At 51.6% G+C, this 23,731-nt stretch overlaps 1 protein-coding gene across 1 annotated transcript in view; it reads right to left on the bottom strand.

Moving 5' to 3' along the window:
* Window positions 1–23,731, bottom strand: part of SHB (SH2 domain containing adaptor protein B) — a 136,014-nt gene that overhangs the window by 26,389 nt on the left and 85,894 nt on the right. The window contains exons 3-4 of the mRNA XM_059141317.1: window positions 21,950–22,165; window positions 4,849–5,020 (exon numbers count right to left, since the gene is read on the bottom strand). Coding sequence (XP_058997300.1) covers window positions 4,849–5,020; window positions 21,950–22,165 — 388 coding nt within the window. The remainder of the gene's footprint in view (window positions 1–4,848; window positions 5,021–21,949; window positions 22,166–23,731) is intronic.

Raw genomic sequence — 23,731 nt, 5'->3', positions numbered from 1 at the left:
GCCTCCTGGCCTCGGCCCAGGACTGCCCTGCAGACAGGACCTCAGAGAGTTCTGGGAAAGACATTCTGCGCGGGGAGAACCCGGGCACTGCCTTACACCGTACGCCTTCTACAAGGCAGCATTCTGAACAGGTAACAGCAGTTACCTGTTAACTTCAGAACCCAACCTGCTTCACTAAAGCACGGACTGGAGAGCAGATGTGAGTGTCCCTGCCCACTGCGCATGTGATGGAGCTGCTGACCGCCCAGGAGATCACTCACAGGTCAGCCCGGGGAACTGGACATCTGGAGGGGACACTCGCCAAGGGAAATGGTAGGAGGAGTGTACACCTGCCTTCCTTTCTAAATGTAGAAATGAAGAGGAATATGAAATTAGGGATTGCATGGGCTCCCATAGGGAAAGCACTTTCAGAGATGTGAAGGCTGAAGGCACACATTAGAAGGTACATGAGACTGGAGTTTGGAGAAGTAGCTAGACAAGGATGGAACAGACTTTAGAACTGAAAGTTAACAGATCTGGCAAGGCTGTTTTCTGGGAAATTTTACCCGTGTAACACACCCCTGGTAAGCTGACAAACTTGTTGTTTTACTAGGAAAACAAGTTCCAGCCATCTGAAGCAGAGCCATCCTCAGGGAAAGGCCTAGAAGAGGTCTCCAGGGAAAGTGCTGCCTGCTCTCCGCCCCTCCCTGAGCACGAGTTGGCGGCAGATGGGCCTCCAGAGGCTCGGGATCCCCGTTGAAGGTAGTGCCTGAAAGGGAAACAGGATAAGCTGCTGGCTCCTTCCCTGCTGCTAGCTACTACACCTGGAGAGAAGGTCAGGGACTTGGGCCGAGATTCAAAGGAGACTCAAGCTAGTTTGGGAGAAAAGGGCCAAAGGACATGATCGGGGGCTGGGGCCAGCCACTGGGCAGCCGGCTGGCATGAGGCTGGCCACCAGGAGACAGGGTGGGCCCGGGTGGTCCTGTGGGGGCTGAAGGCCAACTGCTGGGCACAAGCAGGCTCTGCCTAGACTGAAACAGAATCTAAGCACTAAACTAAACTAAACTAAACTAAACAGAATCTAAGCACGAGGTTGTCTGAGGATGTGCTGGAGTTTGCAGAGCTGGCCAGTCAGGCCTGTACTATGGGTATTAGGAGGACCCAACCACGGCCATCCAGCCTATACAGTACCCACCAGCTCATCCAAAATTTACTCGCCACTGACAACATCCTTGATCTCATGGGGCTGAGGCGGAGAAGAGGGAGAGTCAATAAATAGATTCAGGACACAATTTCAGAAAGTGACAAGTGCTATGCAGGAATCCTGAGTTTGTGCTAGGCAGTGACGAGGACAGGGAAAAGTGTTTATGTTAGAATGAACAGACAGGGGAGGCCTGCAAGGAGATGACATTTGACCTGAGAATCCCCTTCATGAGAAGGAGCCAATCATGTAAAGAACCGAGGAAAACATGTTCTCTGCAGAGGAACAAGCAAGTGCAAAGCATCTGAAGCAGAACGTACAGGGGGTGTTCACAGAGCAGGAAGGCAGCAAGAATGGCCCAGCTCTGGGAGCACGGGGAGTGCTGCAGGATGGGGGTGGACTGGGAGGCAGAGCCCCATTCCCTGAAGCCTTGGGAGCAAGGGAAGAAGTCTGATTTCATTCTAAGCACAGCAGAGGGCAATGTGTTTTAAAGAGAGGATGCTGGGGGGCCTGGGTGGCTCAGTTATCTGGGCGTTATGATCCCAGCATCCTGGGATCAAGCCCCTCATCAGAAAGCCTGTTTCTCCCTCTCCCTTTGCCTGCTGCTTCCCCAACTTGTGCTCTGTGTCAAATAAATAAATAAATAAAATCTTAAAAAAAAAAAAGAGGATGTGTTACTTGTTCCCGATGGTCTTATAAAAGGCCAAGCAGGTTCTCCTAAAGAAGGGCCAGCAAGGAAGTGCAGTGGGAGACGAGGCAGGGGCCTTTTGCAGTGGTCCAGATGGGAGGTGGCTCTGAGACAAGAGGAACAGATGGGCACGGCCTATATTCTGGATGCAACACTAGCAGAAGTTGCTAGTTCAGATGCATTAGATGCTAGTGTAAGGTTAAAAAAAAAGGAAAGCAAGAGGACTCCAGATTGGTGGCTTGAGCAAGTAGGTACATATGACGCCATGTATGGAGGTGGGGAAGCTGGGGGAGAAGCGGGTGTCCGGAGCTCAGGAGCCCAGTTTTAAATACACTAAATTTGAGATGCCCATTCGTCAGCCAAGTGCAGATGCCAAGACAGCAGCTGGATGCAGGAGGTGGGCGTTCTAGGAGAGGTGTGGGCTGTGGAGGCACGCTGGTGACTCACCACCTGGAGCCTGAGGCGACTACCCAGGGGGAGCGTGCAGCTGGAACCCGAGCCCCCGAAAGGCCAACCTTCAGGTAAAGCTGAGGTGAGGAGCCAGAAGAGGTGGCCAGGGAGGCAGGGGAAAAACCAGGAACAGACTGTGTCTCCAAAGGAGGGAGCTGACTACTGTCTGTGCTCAGTGAGAGAGAATGGGGGGTGATGTAAGGGAGACAGACAGTGTGGAGAGCTCTTTGGGGACTTCACTCATATCCTGGACAGCACCTATTAGTGCCAGGTCCCATTCCAAAGCACCACGGACGCAGTGGTGACCCAGAGAAGCTTCTGTCCTCAAGAGATTAAGTTCCAACAGGGGCAGGATGCCCGCTGGGTCTAGCCATCTCTGGATCATATTTTGTTTGTTGATTAAAAAGGACATAGTGATCAGAAACAAGCAGACCCTACCACTGGATCTGGGTAGCTGTGACAGACGGTTAGCCGAGATGCCCGCTGGGAGCGCTCCCCCACGTGCTTGCTACAGCAGGCACAGGGCGTCATGAAGGAGGCTGAGGACCTCCCCACATGACAGCACATGTTGGAAAGGGACACAAGAGCCAATGACATCATTCGGAAAACCCTGCATCCTGCTCGCCGAGGGAGCATTTCCTGTGAGGGATGCGCTGCCGGCTATGCTGAGGCCAGAATCCTGCACTGGAGATTAATATAGTACATGACACACACGGGCCTGTCTCATGAGGGATTGGCTTGCTGTCCGCTCATCTCCTGTCTTTATGGAGGGCCTACTCTGTGTCAAGTGGGTGTGAAGGGCTGGGGAGAAGAGTGTGTAAGGCGGGAGAGAATGTGGGCTCAAGTCACAAGCCTGGAGCTCCAATCCTGTGAGCTATGACATTCTAGCCAAGGCTCTATGTCTCCTTGAGTCCAATTTCTCATCTACGTGATGGGGATGATAACCCCATTTATCGAGTATGTGCTTGTTAAGAGGATGCTACAACTGAAGGTATCAGCACGAGACCCAGAACCCGCTTCATCAAGCATCTGGAGAAGCTGGCCATAGCCCAGGTATATGGAATGGCGAGAAATGGAAAAAGCAGTGTGTGGGCAATCCGCAGAGTGAGCAGCAGGCTAGGGAGACGAGACTTTTATCCTGGAAGTGATGGGGAGCCACTGAAGGTTTCAGGGCTCCGCAGGGACCTGCGCACAGTGAGAAGGGAAGTGATCACCATGATCAGAGCGAGGGCTGGTAAAGGGCCTGACAGTGTTGGGGAAGAGCAGGGAAGGAAAGTGGCAGCAGGGATGGGACTGGGCCACCGACTCAGGCGGGAAATCTCATGGGAAAGGGCCCGAGAAAACCCACATCAAGAGTGTCAAAACCAGGGGTTTCTGGGTGGCTCAGCTGGGTAAGCAGCTGCCTTTAGCTCAGGTCATGATCCTGAAGTCCTCAGATCCAGCCCCATGGCTCTTTGTTCAGCAGGGAGCCTGCTTCTCCCTCTCCCTCTGCCTCTCTCTACTCATAGTCTCTCTCTCTCAAATAAATAAAATTTTTTAAAAATCTTAAAAAAATTTTTTGAGTTAAAAAAAAGGACTCTCCCTCTGTCCTTCCCCTTCTCTCAAATAAATAAATAAATCTCTTTTTTTAAAAGATTTTATTTATTTATTTGACAGAGATCACAAGTAGGCAGAGAGGCAGGAAGACAGGGAGAGGGAGAAGCAGGCTCCCTGCTGAGCAGAGAGCCCGATGTGGAGCTCGATCCCACGACCCGGGGATCATGACCTGAGCTGAAGGCAGAGGCTTAATCCACTGAGCCACCCAGGTGCCCCTAAATCTTTTTTTTTAAAGATTTTATTTATTGGGCACCTGGGTGGCTCAGCGGATTAAAGCCTCTGCCTTCAGCTCAGGTCATGATCCCAGGGTCCTGGAATCGAGGCCTGCATTGGGCTCTCTGCTCAGCGGGGAGTCGGCTTCCCTTCCTCTCTCTCTGCTTGCCTCTCTGCCTACTTGTGATCTCTGTCTGTCAAATAAATAAATAAAATAAATCTTTAAAAAAAAAAAGATTTTATTTATTTATTTGACAGAGAAAGACACAGAGAGAGAGGGAACACAAGCAGGGGGAGTGGAAGAGGGAGAAGCAGGCTTCCCACTGAGCAGGGAGCCTGATGTGGGGCTCGATCCCAGGACCCTAGGATCATGACCTGAGCTAAAGGCAGACGCTCAACGACTGAGCCACCCAGGTGCCCTTAAATAAATAAATCTTAAAAACAAAAAACAAAAACAAAATACTGTCAAAGGCTTGCTCAATAAATACCAAGATGATGTGAGGCAAAACTATCACAGTAGCTAACAAACAATTCTAATTTATAATAGTCAAAAGTAAGGGTGGCAATACAGCATGGAGGGAGAAAGCCCCGGGTCAGGAATCTGGAACCTCCGTTCTATCTAATTCTGTCAGCCAATGACTGACTGGAGGGTGGTCTTGACCTTCTCTCAGCCTTAACAGTGACTAGAACTGAGGCTGGGCCTTGCTCCCTCAGAACTTACATTTGCTTTTCCAGTGGGACAGCAGGATCCACTCTTTCTCCCAAGATCCCACAGAACTCAGGGCTCCCATGCTTGATGGGCTTGAAGCCCCCTCCCGGAGCTCGAAGCTGGCGCCGCCGGTCCCGGGAAGGCGAGGGGGATGACTGCCGTTTCTCGTTGCCGTTAAACTGGGCTGTAGGGGAGAGAGAAGGTGCATGGTCACCAGAGCTCAGCCCGAGGGATTACTGGGTGATGCAGCGTGGGGTCACAGTTGATTGTTCCCCTTGGGGGTTTATGATCCACAGAGGGAAGAGCTCCAGGCAATTAATGAACGTGGTTCAAAAGGCCTGAGTTTCCTACAGCTGGTGCCGTCAGAGCTAGACAATGCACTCAAGGAGCTGGTTGAGTCTCCCTCCAGAGGCCCCTGAGCTCAGCCTTAGCTCCAAAGGATGCCCCCTGCTATCTCCAGTAAAGGGGGGGCATGGCACCCACAGGGGCTCAGTCCCCTGGACAGTTGTTAGGGAGGCAGCTGTTCCCCATTTTCTACCTCCAAGTGGCTCCCCTCCTCCCGTTTTCGCACCCCCCACAGGGCATACCATCCACATCTCCCCCCTTTCTCCTGGGATGCCCCTACAGAGCTCCAATCAAGGGTCATGCTGCATCCCCATCTGCTTCTCTTCCTTCGGTGCTCTCTGCATGGGCCCCCTACGCAGGGAGCCCTGTCCCGGGCCCAGTGCCAGGGGAGACTGAAGCAGTGCACAGTGCAGTGTGCAGGGCCTGCTGCAAGCTTCCTCCCTGCCCTGGGCCTGTGAGAGTATCACGCACTTCCACGGGCTTGGGGAGGATACCTCTCAAGGGCAAGACCCCAAAGATAGCCCATAAAGAAAATACTGAGCTGAACCTGGGAGTCGCCAGAAGCATTCCTAGAGACCAGTGCAAGTGCCCCTTGCAAGTTATCTCTCCGGGCTTCAGTTTCCTCCGCTATAAGGGGCGATGGCTGTACCCACCTTGTGGGGTTCCTGCGTGATGGCACCCAGATCTTAGTAGAGTGCCCAGCATGTAGCTGCTGCTCAATCGATGTTATTAAAAAATATTTAATTTTATTATCGTCTCTGCTCAATGTGGACACAGTACTAGGTACTTCACATAAGTGTCCAAACCAACCTGAGTTCCTCTTCCAAGCTTGCCAGTAATTTGCTGTGTGCCTTGGCTAAGCTACTCAACCTCTCTGAGGCTCCATTTCCTACCTGCCACAGAACCTCGAAGATCAGAGAGAAGACATCCTAAGGGCCCAGCACACAGAGTGCTGGGTGAATGGGCCACGCCTTGGGGAACACGGCTCCCAAAGCCAGGTCCAGCTGCAGGCCCACGGACACATGATGGCAGGAATCTCTTCTCCAAAGAACAAGCACAGATGTGGCCAGCTGTCCTTTACCCTGGCGAGCCACAATGGCGATCAACCTCACATTCATGAAGGTGGCAGGAAACCCCAGCCCTGAGGGTGGTGGCCAGTGGTGGCGTGCCGTCTATGGGACTGTGGAATGTGGATGGACTTGTTCTATGTCTCAGCCTCTGAGCGAGATCACCCATCAGGACCGCAAAGCATTGTCATCCCTCCAAGACACTTCTCCATTAACCACTACGGAAAGCAATGGGAAGGGAGGTTTCTGACTACAGAAGGCTCTAGACATGCTGGACCATGGGTATGTGCTCATTCTCATGAATGAGGCAGTGGCCGGTGGCCTGTCCATGCCACCGCCCCACTCCTCAACCCTCCTTCACACGTGCCAGGCGAGCTTGGGGCTAGAGGAACAGCCGTGAGCAAAACAGAAATCCCTGCCTGTGAGGCTGAGAGTCTGAGTGGGTACAGACACGATAACCGAGATTCCAGCTGCGTAACTGCTGTGGATGAAACCAGGAAGGACATTCCAGGCAGGGGGAAGAGAAAGTTCAAGGGCCCCGAGGTGGGAACATGCTTAGGGTGACAGAAACACAGTCCAGGGGGAACAGAGGGTAGTGGGAGGAAGCAGTGCCAGGTCATCGGGCACCATGTCTTGCAAAGGAATTTGATTTTATTCTGCGAGAAATGGGGAGCCACACTGATGTTGGTGGGGTGGGTTCTGACCTAGCACTTCTGAACAGGACCACTGTGCTGAAGAGAGATGGGAGGACGGGGCGGGGGATGGGAACTGCCTGCACTTTCTGCTCAACAGTGCCAACTGCTCTTTAAAAAGCTGATTAATTGAGGGGCGCCTGGGTGGCTCAGTGGGTTAAAGCCTCTGCCTTCGGCTCAGGTCATGATCCCAGAATCCTGGGATTGAGCCCTGCATCAGGTTCTCTGCTCAGCAGGGAGCCTGCTTCCTCCTCTCTCTCTGCCTGCTTCTCTGCCTACTTGTGATCTCCGTCTGTCAAATAAATAAATAAAAATCTTTATTAAAAAAAGTTGATTAATTGAAAGAGAGTGAGCTGCATAGGGTAGCAGTGAGAATGGAAGGGCAGGACAGGCCGACAGGCCTTGTCTGTGCATTTGCAGTGGAGTATGGGGGAAGAGAGGCTCGAGAGGCTACAGGCCTATGGCCTGAGCACTGGAGGGATGGGGCTGGCATTCTCCAGGAGGCGAAGATTCACAGAAAACTGTAATGAATATTTGTGAGGAAGGAGGATGGAGGCCAAACTCCAACCTAGGGACCCCCTCCCCCACCCAGCCCATGAGGCCAGGACCAGCAGTGTGGAGTGGGGACAGAGAGATGACTCACTGGGGGCCGCCCTCTTCTTGGGCTACAGTTCTTTCCTGTGTCCCAACCATAAGGACAGACAGCAATGATAAGACCCTTCTAAGGAACAGGTCCTGGGGCTGGGTGTCTGAGGGAGCCCTCTTCCATCTGGTCAATAACCTGGGCTTACACAGTGGCAGTGAGAGGGTGAAGCCCGGAGCTCCAGCCCCAGCACACATGTCACCGTGCGCCCCTGCCTGGCTTCCCAGCATCCTGGCTCTCCCACCAGGGCTCCTCCTGCTGAACCCCACCAGCCCTCACAGCAACTAGTCAAATGGCATATATGTTCTTGGGTGGGGGTGAACACTGGGATCAGGTAGACAGGTAAGGGCCCAGTCACACAGCCCCCTCTAAAAAGAGCTGGGTCTTGACCCGATGGATGGGTTAATCAGGAATGGCATTCTCAGCTGGGGTTTTAGAGAGGTCCCTGCCTAGTGATGGAGATAGGATGTGGGGTGGCAACCGGGGAGACCATTTAGGGAAGGTAATGGAGGCTGAATCTCTCCATGGCGGGAGGGATGTAGGAGGTGACTTCAATAGGACTTGGCACTCACGGCCTGAGCCAGGGAAGGTCCCTGTGTGGTGCTCCATCAAGAGGAGATCAGGAACCATAAGTGACTCTTAATCTCACAAAACAAACTGAGGGTTGCTTGGGGGAGGGGTTTTGGGAGAAGGGGGTGGTATTATGGACATTGGGGAGGGTATGTGTTTTGGTGAGTGCTGTGAAGTGTGTAAACCTGGTGATTCACAGACCTGTACCCCTGGAGATAAAAATATATGTTTATAAAAAATAAAAAAAATTATAAAAAAAAAAGAGGAGATCAGGGATCATGGAACCAGTGTGAACTTTTCCCTGGTCCCTCCCTCTGCTAACTTTCTGTCAGGAATGGAGGGGAGGCTGCTCAGCAGGCCCCTCGCCCCTGGGGGCTACGGGTCCTGAGGTGGGCAGTGAAGCAGCATGATGTTCTAGGCTCAGTTTTGCCATTGGCTACGGAGAGAGAGAGAGAGACCAAATGAATTATATATTCACTTCTGACTAAAACTAGAATTTGGAGATTTTTGCCCACATAAAACCCCACCATGTAACTCCTGGCACAGAAGAGGGAGGAGAGGCATGAAGCACGAACACAGACTACAGAAGGAACCCAAACTCTTCAGCAAAGCCCATGCCCCCGCTGCCTTTCCAGCCTCACACCTCACTACGGCCACTTTGAGGCCATGTCTTCTGCCTAAATTACTACCACCCCACCCCCTTCTACCAGTCTCTCTGCCTAAGTGACTCCACTCTGGAGTCCACCTCTTCCAAGAAGCCTTCCCTGACCTCACCCCCTCCCCAGAATCACCATGATCTTAGTCTATGGCCTCCTAATGGCCAATTTCCTGGTCTGAGGCCCTGTGAGCCCCTCAAGAGCAGGAGCTGTACCAACATGTGCCTTTCTGCCCCAAGCTTAGAACATGCCTGCAACCCACCAGGTACCCAATGAACGACTGAAGAAAATTAATGAGCTGTTGTTTCACTTTATTGGGAAAAAAATACCGGTTTTCATACCAGATAAACTCGATAAAACCTAATAACATCCCAGTCAACACTGTAATTCCCTACTGAATTAATTTATACATTCGCTTGCAAGCTTAATAATATAGCCATATATTTTAGAGGGAACAGGTGGTGATGAATGACAGGCTTAATTAGGCAAATAATTTCACCTAAAATAAAATACACAAACTCCAAGTGCAGTGATTCAGCAGCAACAGAAAAAAAAAATTTAAGAACAAAAGCTCCAAACACAACTGCTTTCATTCCTTCTAATTAAGTTTCTCTTTAATCTGCAATTTAAAATGGCAATTCTTTTAATTTAGTGATTTTCTGCAAAAGATAAAGACACAAACCCTCAAAAGAGTATCTGCATTTAGAGAAAAAATATGCCACCCTTGTGAGTCATTAGAATGACAGGACCTAATTAATTGCACCTATAGGCAATTACAAATGGAATCAGAGTTGTGCACGAGGGAGAAGAGACTCGGGGGGCAGGAGCAGGCCCTGGGAGGCAGTGGGAGACGCAGCCCCACTGATGTGCCACCAGCGTCTGTCTCCAGGGCAGGTGAGGGGGCCCCTTCTCGATGCCCTAAATGTCCTTCCAAAAATTCTGGTCTAACGACAGGCCTCAGCCTTTAAAGATTCAGCTCAGGTGCCCCCACTACTGCCCTTTTAGGAGGTCTGTTCTCCATCCACATTATTAGCCTTCATGTCTGGTGGTCCCCTTCCTACTTGTGGGACAGATTTTATACCAATCGGTTCTGCAGTTTAGTCACTCACTGCCAATAATGGATAGCCCTGCCACCCTGTAATTGATGGTGAGGGATGGGGACTCTGAGGTGAGAAAGAACTTACCTTAAAGGGTCTCAGAGATAAGGGGTGGGATGGGGGTGGGGCAGACAAGGCTTGAGCCCAGGCCTGTGGGTCACCAGGGTCAGCTTCCCCTCTGACTCCTTAGGGCCTTCCTCCCTGTGGTCAGGCAGGGGCTGTGCCTCCCTCATTTGGTCTGTGGTGTACTTCCCACCTCTAGGCCTGGAAAGACCAGCCTCTGGCTCCATCCATGACATCTAGAAGCTTCTAAGACCTGGCAAAAAGCCACCTCTCCACAAAGCCTCCCCTATACTGCCTGCTGAGAGCCCCTTCCTCCTCAGAAGCACTTGGCACTGGGCCCGCAGCTCCACGGGCACTGCCTCCCACTCTACCCCAATCAGCCTGGGTGTTCTGTGGGGGCAGGCGCCTGGCACTGATTCTTTTTCTCTTTCAATCTCTCGTTTGCCCCTAAACCTAATGCTGTCCTTGTTATGGAGACGGGTGTTTAGTAAATGTTTGCTTAGATGAAATAAATGTGTTCCTTTGGGGTCCAGCTCCTTCTTGTTTATCGTTTGGGGCTGGCCAGAGAAAACAAATTCCAAAAGGCCAAAGGGCCTTTAAAGCACAGCTTTGCAGGTCTTACAACCCTTGCTGGCTCCCAGTGCCCCTAGATGGAGGGCAAACTCCTTGCTCTAGTGTTCAAGACCCTCCGTGACTAGGAACGAACCCAACTTTCTGGATTCATCTTCCCCTCCTGGGGTCCACACCCAGCCCTAGGCTCTAGTCACAAAGAATGGCCAGCCCCCAAATCCACCATCTGCCCTTAGGGCTCTGCTTTTCTTTGCCTGCCCTCTGGATTCCTTCTTCACCATCTCTGGGCGCACAAATCTTTGTTATTCTTTAAGGTCCAGCTTCAATGCTACCACCCAGGAGAGGTTTCACCCTAGACCGCAGGTAGAATTCCCTTCTCTTCTGTGCCCTGCATCCCCTGGCTTCTGCCATTGTCTGATCCCACCCCAGTGGCCAGTAGTGTCTTTTCAGAACCAGGTGGAGCTGGGGCCTCCACTGAACCTCTCCTCATGGGCAACATGCAGCTGACTTTAAAGAATGGCCTATGGGCTGCAATAAGGCCAAGGGATGAAGGAGCCATAGCAGCTTGGCATCATGGAAAGGGCATGAACTCTAGACTTAGACCCCCGTGTGAGTCCTGTCTCTGCCATTACTGTGTGACTTTGGGCAAGTTTCTAAACCCCTCTGAACCTTAGTTATCTCTTCTGTACAACACGGTCATCTACACTTACACCATAAAGGATCACTACGGAAGTAGTTAGTCACAGATGATGTACCAAAGTCCAGGCAGGGCCCCCTGTAAGTGGTGATGCCCTCCCCACGGTCACACCCAGGCTTTGAATACTCCCCTCTTATGTACAGAGGAGGACAGAGTGCCTTGCATCAGAAACCACCTTCTTCCCTGGGGCAAATAATACATTATATGTTAAAAATAATTAATAATTAGAGAGAGAGGAAAAAAAAGAAACCACCTTCTTTTTCCCTAGCCTCGGCTGTAAGTCCTGACTGAACTGGAAGGTCCAAGAGGCATGACATATTCTCCTTTGTTCGGAGCTGAATCCCCAATGCCAAGGACAGTGCTTGACGTACAGTAGATACTCGATGTCTACCAAAAGAGTAAATCTCCACCTGGGTCAGCAGGACTGTAAAACCTCTATGCATCAATGGAGAAAGGAAACTTGGGAGCTGGACTACCACCTCAACTTATTTTAAAACATTCTGAAGATGGCTTAACTTTTACTGAGGGCTTCCTATGCCTGGGGAGGCATACGTGAGGCCTGATGGGACCCTCTCCTCTAACCCCCACAGTGAGCCCAGGACATGTCAGGGTAATTTGTCTAGGTTTTAGAAACAAGGCCTGGTGCAGGCCAGCAGTCCTCCCAAGCTGAGAGGATCGGGCTGCCGTATCAAGCAGCCCGTCTCAGCTCCTACCTGCTCCCCTTCTGCTTTGGGATTTAAGCCCTGGAAGGCCTCCTCTCACCTAGGGGGGAGGGGTACCCGAGGAGTACCATGCCCTGGGGAGGGACAGGGAAAGTCAGTGGCCTGGCAAACATCCTCCAGTTGTCCCAGCTGACCAAGGATGTGGACAGTGGCCCCGGAGGACAGGGACCATTCAAAGCCAGCTAGAAAGGAGAAAATGGAGCCCAGGGGCCTTGGGCCCCAGGTGAGACCTGTGATGTGTTCCAAGCTCAGTGGCTGCACTTTTCTGGTTGGCCTGGGGTCTCTGATCCACCAGCTATCCACACAGGACAGGGTCCTTTAAGCAGAGACAACAAGGATTAGACAACTGAAAACAGGATGCTCGGAAGGAGTGCTCAGCCCACTGAAGAGGCTTCTTTACGCCTTCTGTGGGTGAGGCAGAAATGAATATACAGGGTGCCTTTGCAAACCACATGGAGCTCCCAGAAGGGGCCTGAGAACACAAGGGCACAGAGAACATAATAAAGGTGGCCAAGGCACTCCTTCTGCACAGTCCTTGGCACTGCTCCCTCCATTCTGCCAACAGCCAGACCTCAACCCTGGTGGGTCTGTGTGTGTGTGTGTGGGGGTGGTGGTGGAAGGGAGTGTGGAGGGCAGGGGTGGAGAGGCACACAAGGAGCTGCTGCCCAGGCAGCTGTGAGCCCCCCAGAGGGGGCAAGGAGGGAGACAACACAGTGGTCTGGGAAGCTGGAGTGGACCCCATGATCCCCGGAGTCTCTAAAAGCACCGCAGACTTTCATGACAATGTGTGAACACCTGCAACTGCCTGAAACTGTTCCCATGACAACGGCTTTGCTGCTATGACTTTCTACACATACATTCTGAGTTACCTCATCTGCTCCTCCCCGCACCATCAGTATTAGAATTCCCATTTTACAGATGGAGAAACAAGCCTGAAGAGGCGAGGCCCCTTTGCCTTCCAGTTCAAGGGCAGGCCTCACTCTCCGCCTCCCCCCCACACCTCGTTCTGTGCGTGAGAGCTGCACCTCCACATATCGTAAGACTACAGGCGGCTCAGCAAATGTTTGGTCTGTGTTCCAGGACTGCCAACAAGAGGCCTCTGTGTTCACCTCCCAGATGCATGCAAGCCCCGGGGCACCACGCTGCCACATCTCGTGGGCAGAGCCTGAGAACAGAGGTCTTCATTGTCAAAGGAGGCAGCGGTGACTCCCCAAGAAGCAGGGCATTGGACAGGCTGTGAGGCAGGCGCCAGGATGCCGCTTGGGTTCCAGGAACGCCATCTGGATTCCAGGAACACTGTCCGTGCATGCACACCTAAGCCTGGGCTGGAGAAGGAGGCTCTGGAACAAGGTGGGGTGGGGGAGGGGTGTCTTCGTCCCCTTATTCTGCACCCACCATAGGAAAGAGGCACCAGTATCTGGTGCAAAGACCCCTACCCCAAGGGCTGCTGCTCAGCCATGGCAAGTAGAAGGATAAATCCTAATGTAAATGGTGAAATGATCCATATGCAGAGACCTTTACAGCTGCCAAAGCAAGCCATCTTTATTGTTGTAACCCATTTTACAGATGAGAATCGGAGGGCTGGAAATGGGACTGATTTGGCCCAAGTCAACAGCTAGATTTGAACTTGGACAAAAAATAGTAGTTCATGACGATAGTGGTACCAAAAGCCAGTGTCCACTGACCACTCACTGTCCCAACTCTCAGCATGAACTATGACATCATTTGAAGATGAGGAAACAAGGAATTTGCCCCAGATCACCCTGTTAACAAATGGCAGCACAGGGCTTCAAACCCAGACCCTGTGGCTCTGGCATCTGAGTTTCTGTGCACTCTGCTAGCTCTGGGCCGGGCTCACCTGTCAGATGGAAGGCCTGCTCATGTCTGATGCAGCGTGTTTCCTGATGCTTACACCGACAGACGTCCACAGACAATCACTTAGAAGCCCAGGGCCAGACTTTCCCCCATCCATGAGCCTCAGAGGACCTGCATGGTGGGCAGCTGTGGAAACATGTCTCCCCATCTAGGAGCCCCAAATCTCCAGGCAAACTGTGTATAGGTTTCTGCTGCCGTCCCTCGGGGGCGGGGGGGAGCAGTGAGGGAAAGGGAGAGCGACAGGAGGGGAGGAGCCAAGTGGACGGCCCTCAGGGGCCTGCGTACCATCCACTGGCACATGACTCTCTCCACATACAATACGGCATCTGGACACCTGAACCAACGCTCAGACAAGTGTGGACACACCCTCAGCTTCTTCCTAGGAATTCAGACCAGAAGGGGCAACCGGGGCAATTACCAGTCGTGCAAAAATGCCCCTCCAGCTGCAGGTCCTTCTCTCAGCCTTGTGTGGACAGAAGACAGGCGTACGGCACGAAAGAATGATTTGAAAATAAACCATCTCTGTGGGAGCAGGCTGCCTCATTACCTAGGTATTCTAGTGTCCTGAAGAAATCATGGGGTTGGTTTTCCTGAGACAGGACTTACTGAGTCATTTAACACATTTCTGCATGTTCATTATGTGCCAGGCACAGATCTAGGCAGGGGCCCAGGTGGAAAGAGGCAGGCAGAGTCTCTGACCTCACAGAGCTCCAACAATCTCTATCCACGAGATTTCTGCCCTACCAAACAGAATAGCAAAGAGTCTATCAAATCTTTGTGTGTGTGTTTTTTTTTTCCCCCACACAGGAGACAAAAGCACTAGAAGGAACATTTCTATCTATCAATATAATTAGTAGACAAACCAAAGCTATTAAACACTAGAACACTAGTGTTTTCCTTTCTTTTCTTCTTCTTCTTTTTTTTTTTTTTTTGGCTACTAAATGAATTCATTCATATGTCAAGTAGAAAAACCAACTGGAAAAACCTGTCCTTCAGTAACATATTAGCCAAAGGAAGCGAGCGATCCCGGTTTTCTTTGTAGTCATTTAAACCCCCCTTTTCTCCACAGACCTGCTGTCGTATGTGTTAAACATTAATTACAACTGTTATTCATTACATGGCAAAAAGCTCCCCATACAAACAAAACTGTTAATTTCCTCACAGACCCAAGGCATTCTGGGAAGCTGTGCAAGAGACAGGAAGCCTCACAGGAACCCCACTGGGGCCAATAGTAAGGAGGCGGCGGAGTGGATCTGGGTGTGCCAGGTGATGGTGGCAGGTCTAACACTCCCTGAGGAACCTTCTGCAGAGGCTGAGCCTGTTTGTTCTGAGCACACAAGGATGAATCACGGGGCTCAATGGGAACAGCAAGCCCAGAGAAAGTGTCTGGTGCACAGAATATCCGTGCTCCCAGCTCCAGAGCCTTTGTGTTGGATAGTGACAGGTCATGAGGTGAGCACGGAGTGGGAGCCCCTGCTTCTGCCTCCACAGCGGCCAAAAGCACATGGCACTAACACAAGGTAGAGGCAATGTTCCACCCTTTTTCTGCACTTGAGCTGTCAAGGCAGCAGTGGAAAGAGCAAAGATTTTGCAGGTAGTCTAACCTGGGTTCATGAGCTGTGTGACTGTGGGCTCTCGGAGCCCGCCCGAGTACTGTCATCTGTGTGATGACAGTGAAACCACACCCACCTTGCAGGTCTTCATCAGTGGTGCTCACTAAATGTTAATTTCCTGTCCTTTCCCCCATTTCCCCCCTTACCTTAATAGGATTATTTTAAATTAGCCAACTGAGCTGCTTTGGAGATAACTCACAATTGTTTAGGAAATAGACATACCCAGGACCTTACTTGCCCTCTCTCTGCCCTTGTGGCTTTACTTGAGGCTGGGAAGGTGTCAAAACTCAAGAGGATGCCTGGGTAAGGGATGACCAAGCCAGCATTAGCAGCCCCCCTGCAAGTCTGTATCTGGCTTTCCATTATGCACCCCTGGGACAGAGGGGTCCTAGCCCAACCTGGGTGAGGGTGGGGAAGGGACTGCACATTTCTAGGAAGGGCTTCCTGGAGGAGGTAGTGTTGATACCACTAAGCTGAGCTGTGTGACATCCCCTCTCTCTACCTTCTGACCCCAGAACCTAACACATAACATGTACAAGGTACACTGTAGGTGCTCAAAGCAAAAGTCCTCAGGTCAGCAGCATCAGCAATTCTTGGGACCTTGTTAAAAATGCAAATTCTCATGCCTCATCCCCAGAAACTACTGCATCAGGAACTCTGAGGAGTGGGACCCAACAATCTATTTAATGTTTCCTTTGTGTGAGCCCCCTACTTGCTCCTGAGCAAGCCAACCATGGCTAGAATGGGGAGGGAGACAGGGGAGAAAGGCAGTGGGGACCCTCTCACACCCAGGGACCAGTGACCCAATCTTTGTGAAGGACTGAACAAAGAATGGGAGCACTGGGTGGCTCACTGTTGGAACTACTGCAGGAATGGAGGCCAGGACTCCCAGCTAAGTATTGCTTTCCACGGCACCCTTGCTACTCAGTGCCAGGTGCAACGAGGAATGAGCTCTGCTAAGTGGGGCTATGTGCCTTCCAGTACCTCTTCATGGAGTATTGTTTTAATATTAAATTAAATTTTATTTAATTCAGTAAACCTTCCCTGAACACCAATAACCGTTCTTTCACGTGTGACCCTTTAGGGCTTACAAAGTCTTTTCACCCAGACCTTTTCCTGTGATCATTATAGAAACGTGGTGTGACAAGAGTTATAAGTATCCCCTTTTTCTAGATGGGAAAACTAAGGCTCAGGGAGACTGAATGGCCTGTCTGAGGTGGCACGGCTGGGGAGTGGTGGAGCTGGCCTGTGGACTTAGGATTGTCAAACTCCGTCTACTGCACCATGGACTCCAAGCATGCCTAACACTGTCCAGGGCTTTTGAGCACAGAGCAACTCGCAGAGAGGCTAGTGGGGAAGACAGACAAATTCCCAAAATAACTATGTTTAGCACTGTCTTCTCTTTAGGTCTGTCTTCTCTCTTTGCTGGAAAGTAGACCTGTCGCCGGCTGAACCCAGGGCATTGTCTGAAAAGTGGCTTCAGGGGGGACCAATCTTCAGTGGGTGGAAAATGAGAAAATGAGAAGACTTTGTTCCTGTATAAGATTTCAAGGATGCCCTGCCGCCTGGCTCCTTGAGCAACTACTCTGATCATTTGCTTCTCAGAGGCAATTATAAATCATTAAGAATGTGGCTGTTAACTCTACTCATTGGATTAAAAGGAAACTTTGTGGATGGCCTGACTGACTCTGCTATGAGGTCCCTGGCAGTTCTCCTCGCCTATCTGGGCCTCAGTTTCCCCAGCTGGACAAGGAGGAGTGGGATGCCATGGTGTGGGAGCCCCTCCCTGTGCTGGACGGTGGCAGAGCATGACTAACCCATGGGATGGGTATGGTCCCCCCCTGCCCCATCCTGGTACGAACTTTCGGGATGGGGCTCCTACTGGATCCTCTCTTGAAGCCATTCCAGATGGGAACACACATCCCAGTAAAGTCTTCTACCAGAGGGAGTAATCTGTACAACGGCAATGAAAGGCTTATAGCAGCACACCTGTGGGTTCCAACCACATTTTGTGCAGCATCTCTGACAGAATCAGGGAGCCTAGACGTCAACTGGGTTTGGGCTGGGGTTTGGGGTTGGACTTCACAAATCCTGGCTCTGTGGCTGACTAGTCATGGGACCCTTCTTTTTGGACCTCAGTCTTTTTTATCAGTAAAATGAGGAAAACTCATTTCCCAGAGGGTGGCTATGAGGATTCAGTGAGATAATGGACGCAGAAAGTGCTCAGTCGATGGCTAACACTTCTGTGATGTGGTTCCCTTAAGCCTCACTGACACCGTCTGCAGTGGGCACATTTCCCAGGTGAGAAATCCGAAGTTCCAAAGATAGGTTCAATCCCTGTCCTCCCAGAGGCCCCTCAGAGATGTGAGGACACTAATCCATACCACCCAGAGCCAATGTCTGCTTCTCTAGATTATGCTCCCAGCTCCTCTGCCCTACCCTGGGGGGGCCACCTCCTCTGCAGGCTCCATTCATCCATGTCACAGACCCTGCCACAGCCCAGGGCAGATGAGACCCTCCAGACCAATCCCTGCCTCCCCGAGACAGTGTGGTATCCCCCGAGGCTGCTTTTCCTGCCCCACACTGGGCAGAGCTCCACAGAGCCATGGTGTGGGCCCAGAGCTGCCTCTCTGAGGGCACAGGGCCGGGCAGGAAGGCCATTTCTAGACCTTCCTGCCGCCTTGCAATTTGTTGCTGTAAAGAATCCCAGAGGGTGAAGTCAAAGCATGCCAGGAACTAAAACTACCATCTCTGAAGGCAGTTGTCTCTGCCAGGGGGGAAGGGAGCTGACAGCTTGATGGCAGCCACAGCAGCTCGTCGTGCACCGTGCACCGTGGGGTTGCAGCCTGCCTCTTCCTAGGAGTCGGCAGTGCCAGAAACCTGACCAGTCGTCTGTCCTGGGGGCTAGGATCAACAAAGGCCGCGTGTGCGGGAAGGGACTCCAGTGCTGGGTGGCTGGAGGCTCTGGCTAAGGCCACAGTTGGCTTCTGGGAGGAAGAGCAGGCAATGAAAGCCCAAGGCTTTTTGGAGACCTTGTGGTATTTCTCACCCGCCTGGCCACAGAATTCTAGGACAGGGGAAGACTTTAATTCCCAGGAAGCCAGAACCACCTCACACCCTGTGACAGCTATTCTCATGCTAGGGAGTGATAGTCGAGCCTTCCCGAGGCAGCAACCCCGAAGCCTCAGAGTACGGCTTAGCTGGGAAGGGTCTAACTTCCACAAAGGCTCGTCTGCAGCTGGGAAGGGTTACTTCTATGGAGATGCCAAAGCACACCTTTGAGAAATGCCTGTTTCCATGAATGCAGTACTGGACAGCACTTAGAAAGGAAGTAAGCACTTTTGCTTTGCAGGCTGAATCGTGGAGATAATTTAGAGCCCCCCAAACCCCCGGTCTCTGATTAGCATGGTGGGGTGCTGAAACACGGAAGCAATCCTGGAGGGGACAGGCCACCCCGACATGGCTGGGCAAAGCCTCTACCAGCAAGCCTGCCTCAACTGAGCTTCTGCTTGCAAATTCCCATTGAGGGGAAGCACATGATAACTGCCAGGTAGAGAGCACATTCTTCCCACTCACCTGGACCCTGAATCCCTGTGGCTCCTTCTCAGGGGGCCCAGCTCTGCCCTTTGGAGCTCTCTTACAATCCATACCCTTTGGAAATTTGAAAACACTGCCAGGTTCATTCATCCAGGCTAAAAATGCAGAACCAGAGAACACAGGAGGTGGAAAGAGCGAGTAATGATTTTGCCCCGCCAGTTTTAATCCCATACAGAGGCTTCCCAGCTACAGATCCTGCACCCTGGGCTCCCAGGACCCATCAGAGAGCTCCTCAAAGTCTAGAAAAACCATGTGGCACATTTCAAACAGGTCTTGTATGAATACAGGGCCTAGCCAAGCATGGCCTTGCTCCCTGACGACACCACTGACTTGCTAAAGTGTGTGCGCGTGGAGATACCCATGTGCGTGCACATACACATGGGAATACAGTCCGTCATTCCTGGGCTGCCATACTTCTGGGTTTACAAATGCAACCCCAGCAGCACTCGAGCTGTCCAGTTGAGTTGTTCCAACTCATTGCCCTTATCTGGAAGGTGGCCCTTCCACCTCTCACTCCTAACTTAAAAAGTTAAGGTCCTGTAGGTTAAGTGCTTTTCACTTTAACATGCATATGAGGGCACCGGGTGGCTTAGTGGGTTAAAGCGTCTGCCTTTGGCTCAGGTCATGATCCCAGGTCCTGGGATTGAGCCCCACATCAGGCTCTCTGCTCAGCAGGGAGTCTGCTTCCCCCTGCCTCTCTCTGCCTGCCTCTCTGCCTACTTGTGATCTCTGTCTGTCAAAACACACACACACACACACACACACACCATGCATATGAATCACCTGGGGGCCTTGTTAAAACAGATCCCAACTCCATAGCTCTGGGGTGGGGCCTGAGACCCTGCATTTCTCACCAGCTCCTGGGGAAGCTTCTCGTCCAGGGACCACGTTCTGCGCAGCCGGGGGACCAGACTAGAGCATCAAAGGTACCACCACCCTCAAGTGACCCGCTGGTCAGTCCAAGGGGAGGCCCCACACCTGTCTGCAGTGCTATCTCACACCAATGCCCTAGGTGTCTGGGAGAGCTGCCACATGAGTCCTTTAATCAAAACAGTGTTCGCAGAAAGAAAGCTCTTGGATGGCACTGGCCCCATTCCAGCTCCTCTCACGCCCAGGAGGAGCAAAGCCCCTTATCAGCCATGCCAGGGGAGAGGGGTGGTCCTTGGATTCCCTTGTGCCAAGGGAAGATAGGAGGCTGTGAAATGCGCGGAGGCAACCTGACCTTCAACCACACGACTATGCTTGCCTCTGGCTCATGGCCAGGCGCTCAGAGCTTGGCAGGCAGAGACCAGCACCTAAAAGAATTAACCACATGATGAAAGAAACGTTCTACCAGAGTTGAGAGCAATAAACTCAACAGGCCCAGAGAGGCAGTAGAAAAGCCCTCGGGATGTGTGGCTGTGTCTCAGGGAGGGCTCACAGAGATGGCAATATTTGCGCTGGGTCTGGAAGGAGGCACAGGATTTTTTCCATGGCACGGGAGGACATTTAGGCAGAAAGAATGGGATTTGCACACCACATACTACGTCCAGGGAACTACTGGAGTATAATGTGGCAGGAATAGGTAGAACATCAACTGAGGGGATCAGGATGGGGGTAGGCGGATGCCCCACTGCTGAGGGCTAAAAAGGAAGGGTCTAGTTATGCATGGAAAGGGGGGATTTCAGGCAAAAATGAATCTTAAATTAAAAACAGAAACTCCCCTATGGACCTGGGTGGCTCAGCTGGTTAAGCATCAGACTCCTGATTTTGCTCAGGTCATGATCTCTGGGTCAAGAGACTGGTCAGGCTCGGCGCACTCAGCGTGGAGTCTTGCTTGGGATTCCCTCTGTCCCTCTGCTGCTCCCCCTGTGTGCGTGTGCTCTCTAAGAAAATAAAATCTAAAAAAAAAAAGAAAAGAAAAGCCGTCCTTTTGGGCTTTCAACGTGGCAAGAATTAAATGAGTCATTCAATGCCTCTTTTTTCACATTCCTAAGCTCTTAGATGTGTAAGAAATCTTTTGCATCTGGCTCTTCACCTTCTAACATTAAGATGAAGCATTTTCCTCAGCTGTTATAAACTCTTCGTCAACATCGCCTGTGAAGAGCAGTACAGTATTCCACTTAACCAATCTCTGTCTGCTGGACATTCAGGCTGTTCCCCACTTTGCATAATCATAATGCCTTTTCCGAGTTTTCAATCATAACCCTGGAAGGGATGCTTAGAATCAAAGGTTGTGCACATCAGCTTAAGACCTGTGACACATGTGGCGGGGAGCTTTCCAAAAGGTTGTATGAGTGGAATTTTGGTGCTGGGACAGATTTCCAGATTCTGCAAAACCGAGTGAGGTGGAGGGGGGCACCCCAGTCATTCTCAGCCAGGCCGAGAGCGGGTTTGAGGTCAGGATGCGCCCATGCCTAGGCTCCGTGCCCAAGCTGGGACAGGAGACGCAGTGACCCTGGGTACTTGCAGGCCTATTAACAGCTGTATAGCTAGATGGAGGCACTGGGCTCCCTCAGGCCCAGCAGGAGCCACTCTGCAGGTTGGTCCTCTTCTAATTGGTAAGAAAATTCCTTCTGAAATCTTGGCTTCAGTGAATTAGAGCAATACCAACAGGACCAAGACAGTCAGACAATGAGATCATACAGGCCGTCTGTGAAGACTAGGGAGACTGGAACCAAAGCCCTAGGGGCCAGACCTTGGATTTCCATTTGGCCTGACCTGGCCTCCCTTCCCTCCAGGACTCTCATCATCTTCGAGGGGCCCAGGTGGACTAGAAAAGAGGACAGCCCAGCTCAAGTGGATTCTCAAATGAAGCCCCATGGTTTACCTGAACAAGAGGGACCGGTGCCCATACCCCCTTTACTGAAGGTGAGTACTGAGTGTGGGTCAGCAGCCCCCTCTGAGCGGGGCCACTGGCTCCTTACCTGCCAGAGCTGGGATGGTGACCCTGTTCCACTCCCATGGCTGGTCGTACTCGTCGGCGGGCCTGTCGTCGTCCTGGGGCAGCTTGCTCTCCCGCAGTCGGGGGCTGACCGTACTTTCGGAGTCCGAGTCGACACTTTGGCCCTCAGGTTCATAAGGGGTGTCGTATAATTGGATACCTTTGTGATGAGACCGGACACTTTCTTGCCTCTGAAACTCTGCAGGCAAAAAGGAAGGAAGCAGAGATGTAACAGGTGCACAAGGACTTCCTCACCTGGGACGTGCCAGGTGATGCCCACAGGAGTCCAGTCACCAGCCAAGAAGGGCACAACTGCACAGGAACAGGACCCTGTTTCTCAGCTTGAACTATCCCTCCCCACCCCCTGAAGGCAGCATCTTTGCTCTCACAGGGCAAGGCTTCCTCACAACAATCTCAGGCTCCTGGACCTAAAGAGAGAACCAGAAGGTTTGCCGCCACCATCTGCTCCTTCACTGTGGTCTGTAAGGGGCAGGGCCCAGATGTGCACATGATCTTCCAGGTGTTCTGACATCAGCTTGGAACAGAAAGAGCCCTCAGCCCCTTGCTTTACGGGTGAACAGGGTCTTCCCCACAAGGACTATTCCCCATCCTCTGGACTCTCATCCTCTACCTGAAAAATGAAATTAGGCCAAATGACCCTCCAGTTTTCCTTCAGCTAATAAGTCCAGAGCCTCGCCAGGACCACCATTTTCTCCCCTAAAAAGTCCCACAAGCACCCTTGTCTCTGTGTTTCTGCCTCCGCCAGAGCCTGCCCGTCTTCTGACACAATGAGCACATCCGAGGGACTTGAGAGCACATGTCCAGTTGCACTGCTAAAGGGGGGAGACTCAATCCTTTGGAAAGGATGCCAAGGTCTGGTCCTTGGTGGGCTGAAGGGTAACTGCCCATTTAGCCCAGGCCCCAGACAGGGGGCACCCATTACCTGCTTTGATCCTAAATACCATTGTGTGAAGGGCCTGCATGGGGCATATGGAAGGGGTTCACTGGAGAGACTGCTCTGAGGAGGCCCACTGCTTCCTGAAGAGGTATAACAGGCACCTAAATGACCAGAATTCCCATGGCAGAGGGGCTCAGTGCAGGGCCTGTAAGGGACGAGGCAGCGGGGGAGAGAGGACACGTGAACTGACAAGCGAACACAGGAGGGCTGGCATTCCCTGTGGTAGTACTGAGGCAAGCCAAGGCGGGGTGGCTGGAGCGGACAGACAGACTCACTGCCCTTCTGTTTCCCTGTGGTAATAATATAACTCTGTCATTTTAACCAGTTTTAATGACACAGTTCAGTGGCACGAAGTACATTCACACTGTTGTAGAGCCATCATCACAACCCATTCCCAGAACTTTTTCCTCTTCCCAAACTGAAACTGTACCTAGTACATTCTAACTCTCCAGGTTCCCCTCCCCCAGCCCCAGCAGCCACCATGCTACTTTCCGTCTCCATGAATCTGATACCTTATGTAAGGAGAACCGTATGGTACTTGTCCTTCTGCGACAGGCTTGTTTCACTTGGCATAATGTTTATAAGGTTCTTCATGCTGTAGCACATGTCAGAATTTTGTTTCTTTATGAGGAGGAATAGAACTCTGTCTTTTCATTGCTCACTTCTGATGGAGCACTGGGTTCAAGGAGGTGAAAGGGGAGAGGCAGGGTTTGACATAAAAGGGGTGAGGGTTGTTGAGAGTGAACTGTTTAAAAGGACTCCTTTTTTTTTTTTTTAAGATTTTATTTACTTATTTGACACAAAGAG

This window comes from Mustela lutreola, chromosome 12 (genome assembly GCF_030435805.1).
Source record: "Mustela lutreola isolate mMusLut2 chromosome 12, mMusLut2.pri, whole genome shotgun sequence".
NCBI lineage: Eukaryota > Metazoa > Chordata > Mammalia > Carnivora > Mustelidae > Mustela > Mustela lutreola.
This window is presented reverse-complemented; position numbering and strand designations above follow the sequence as displayed.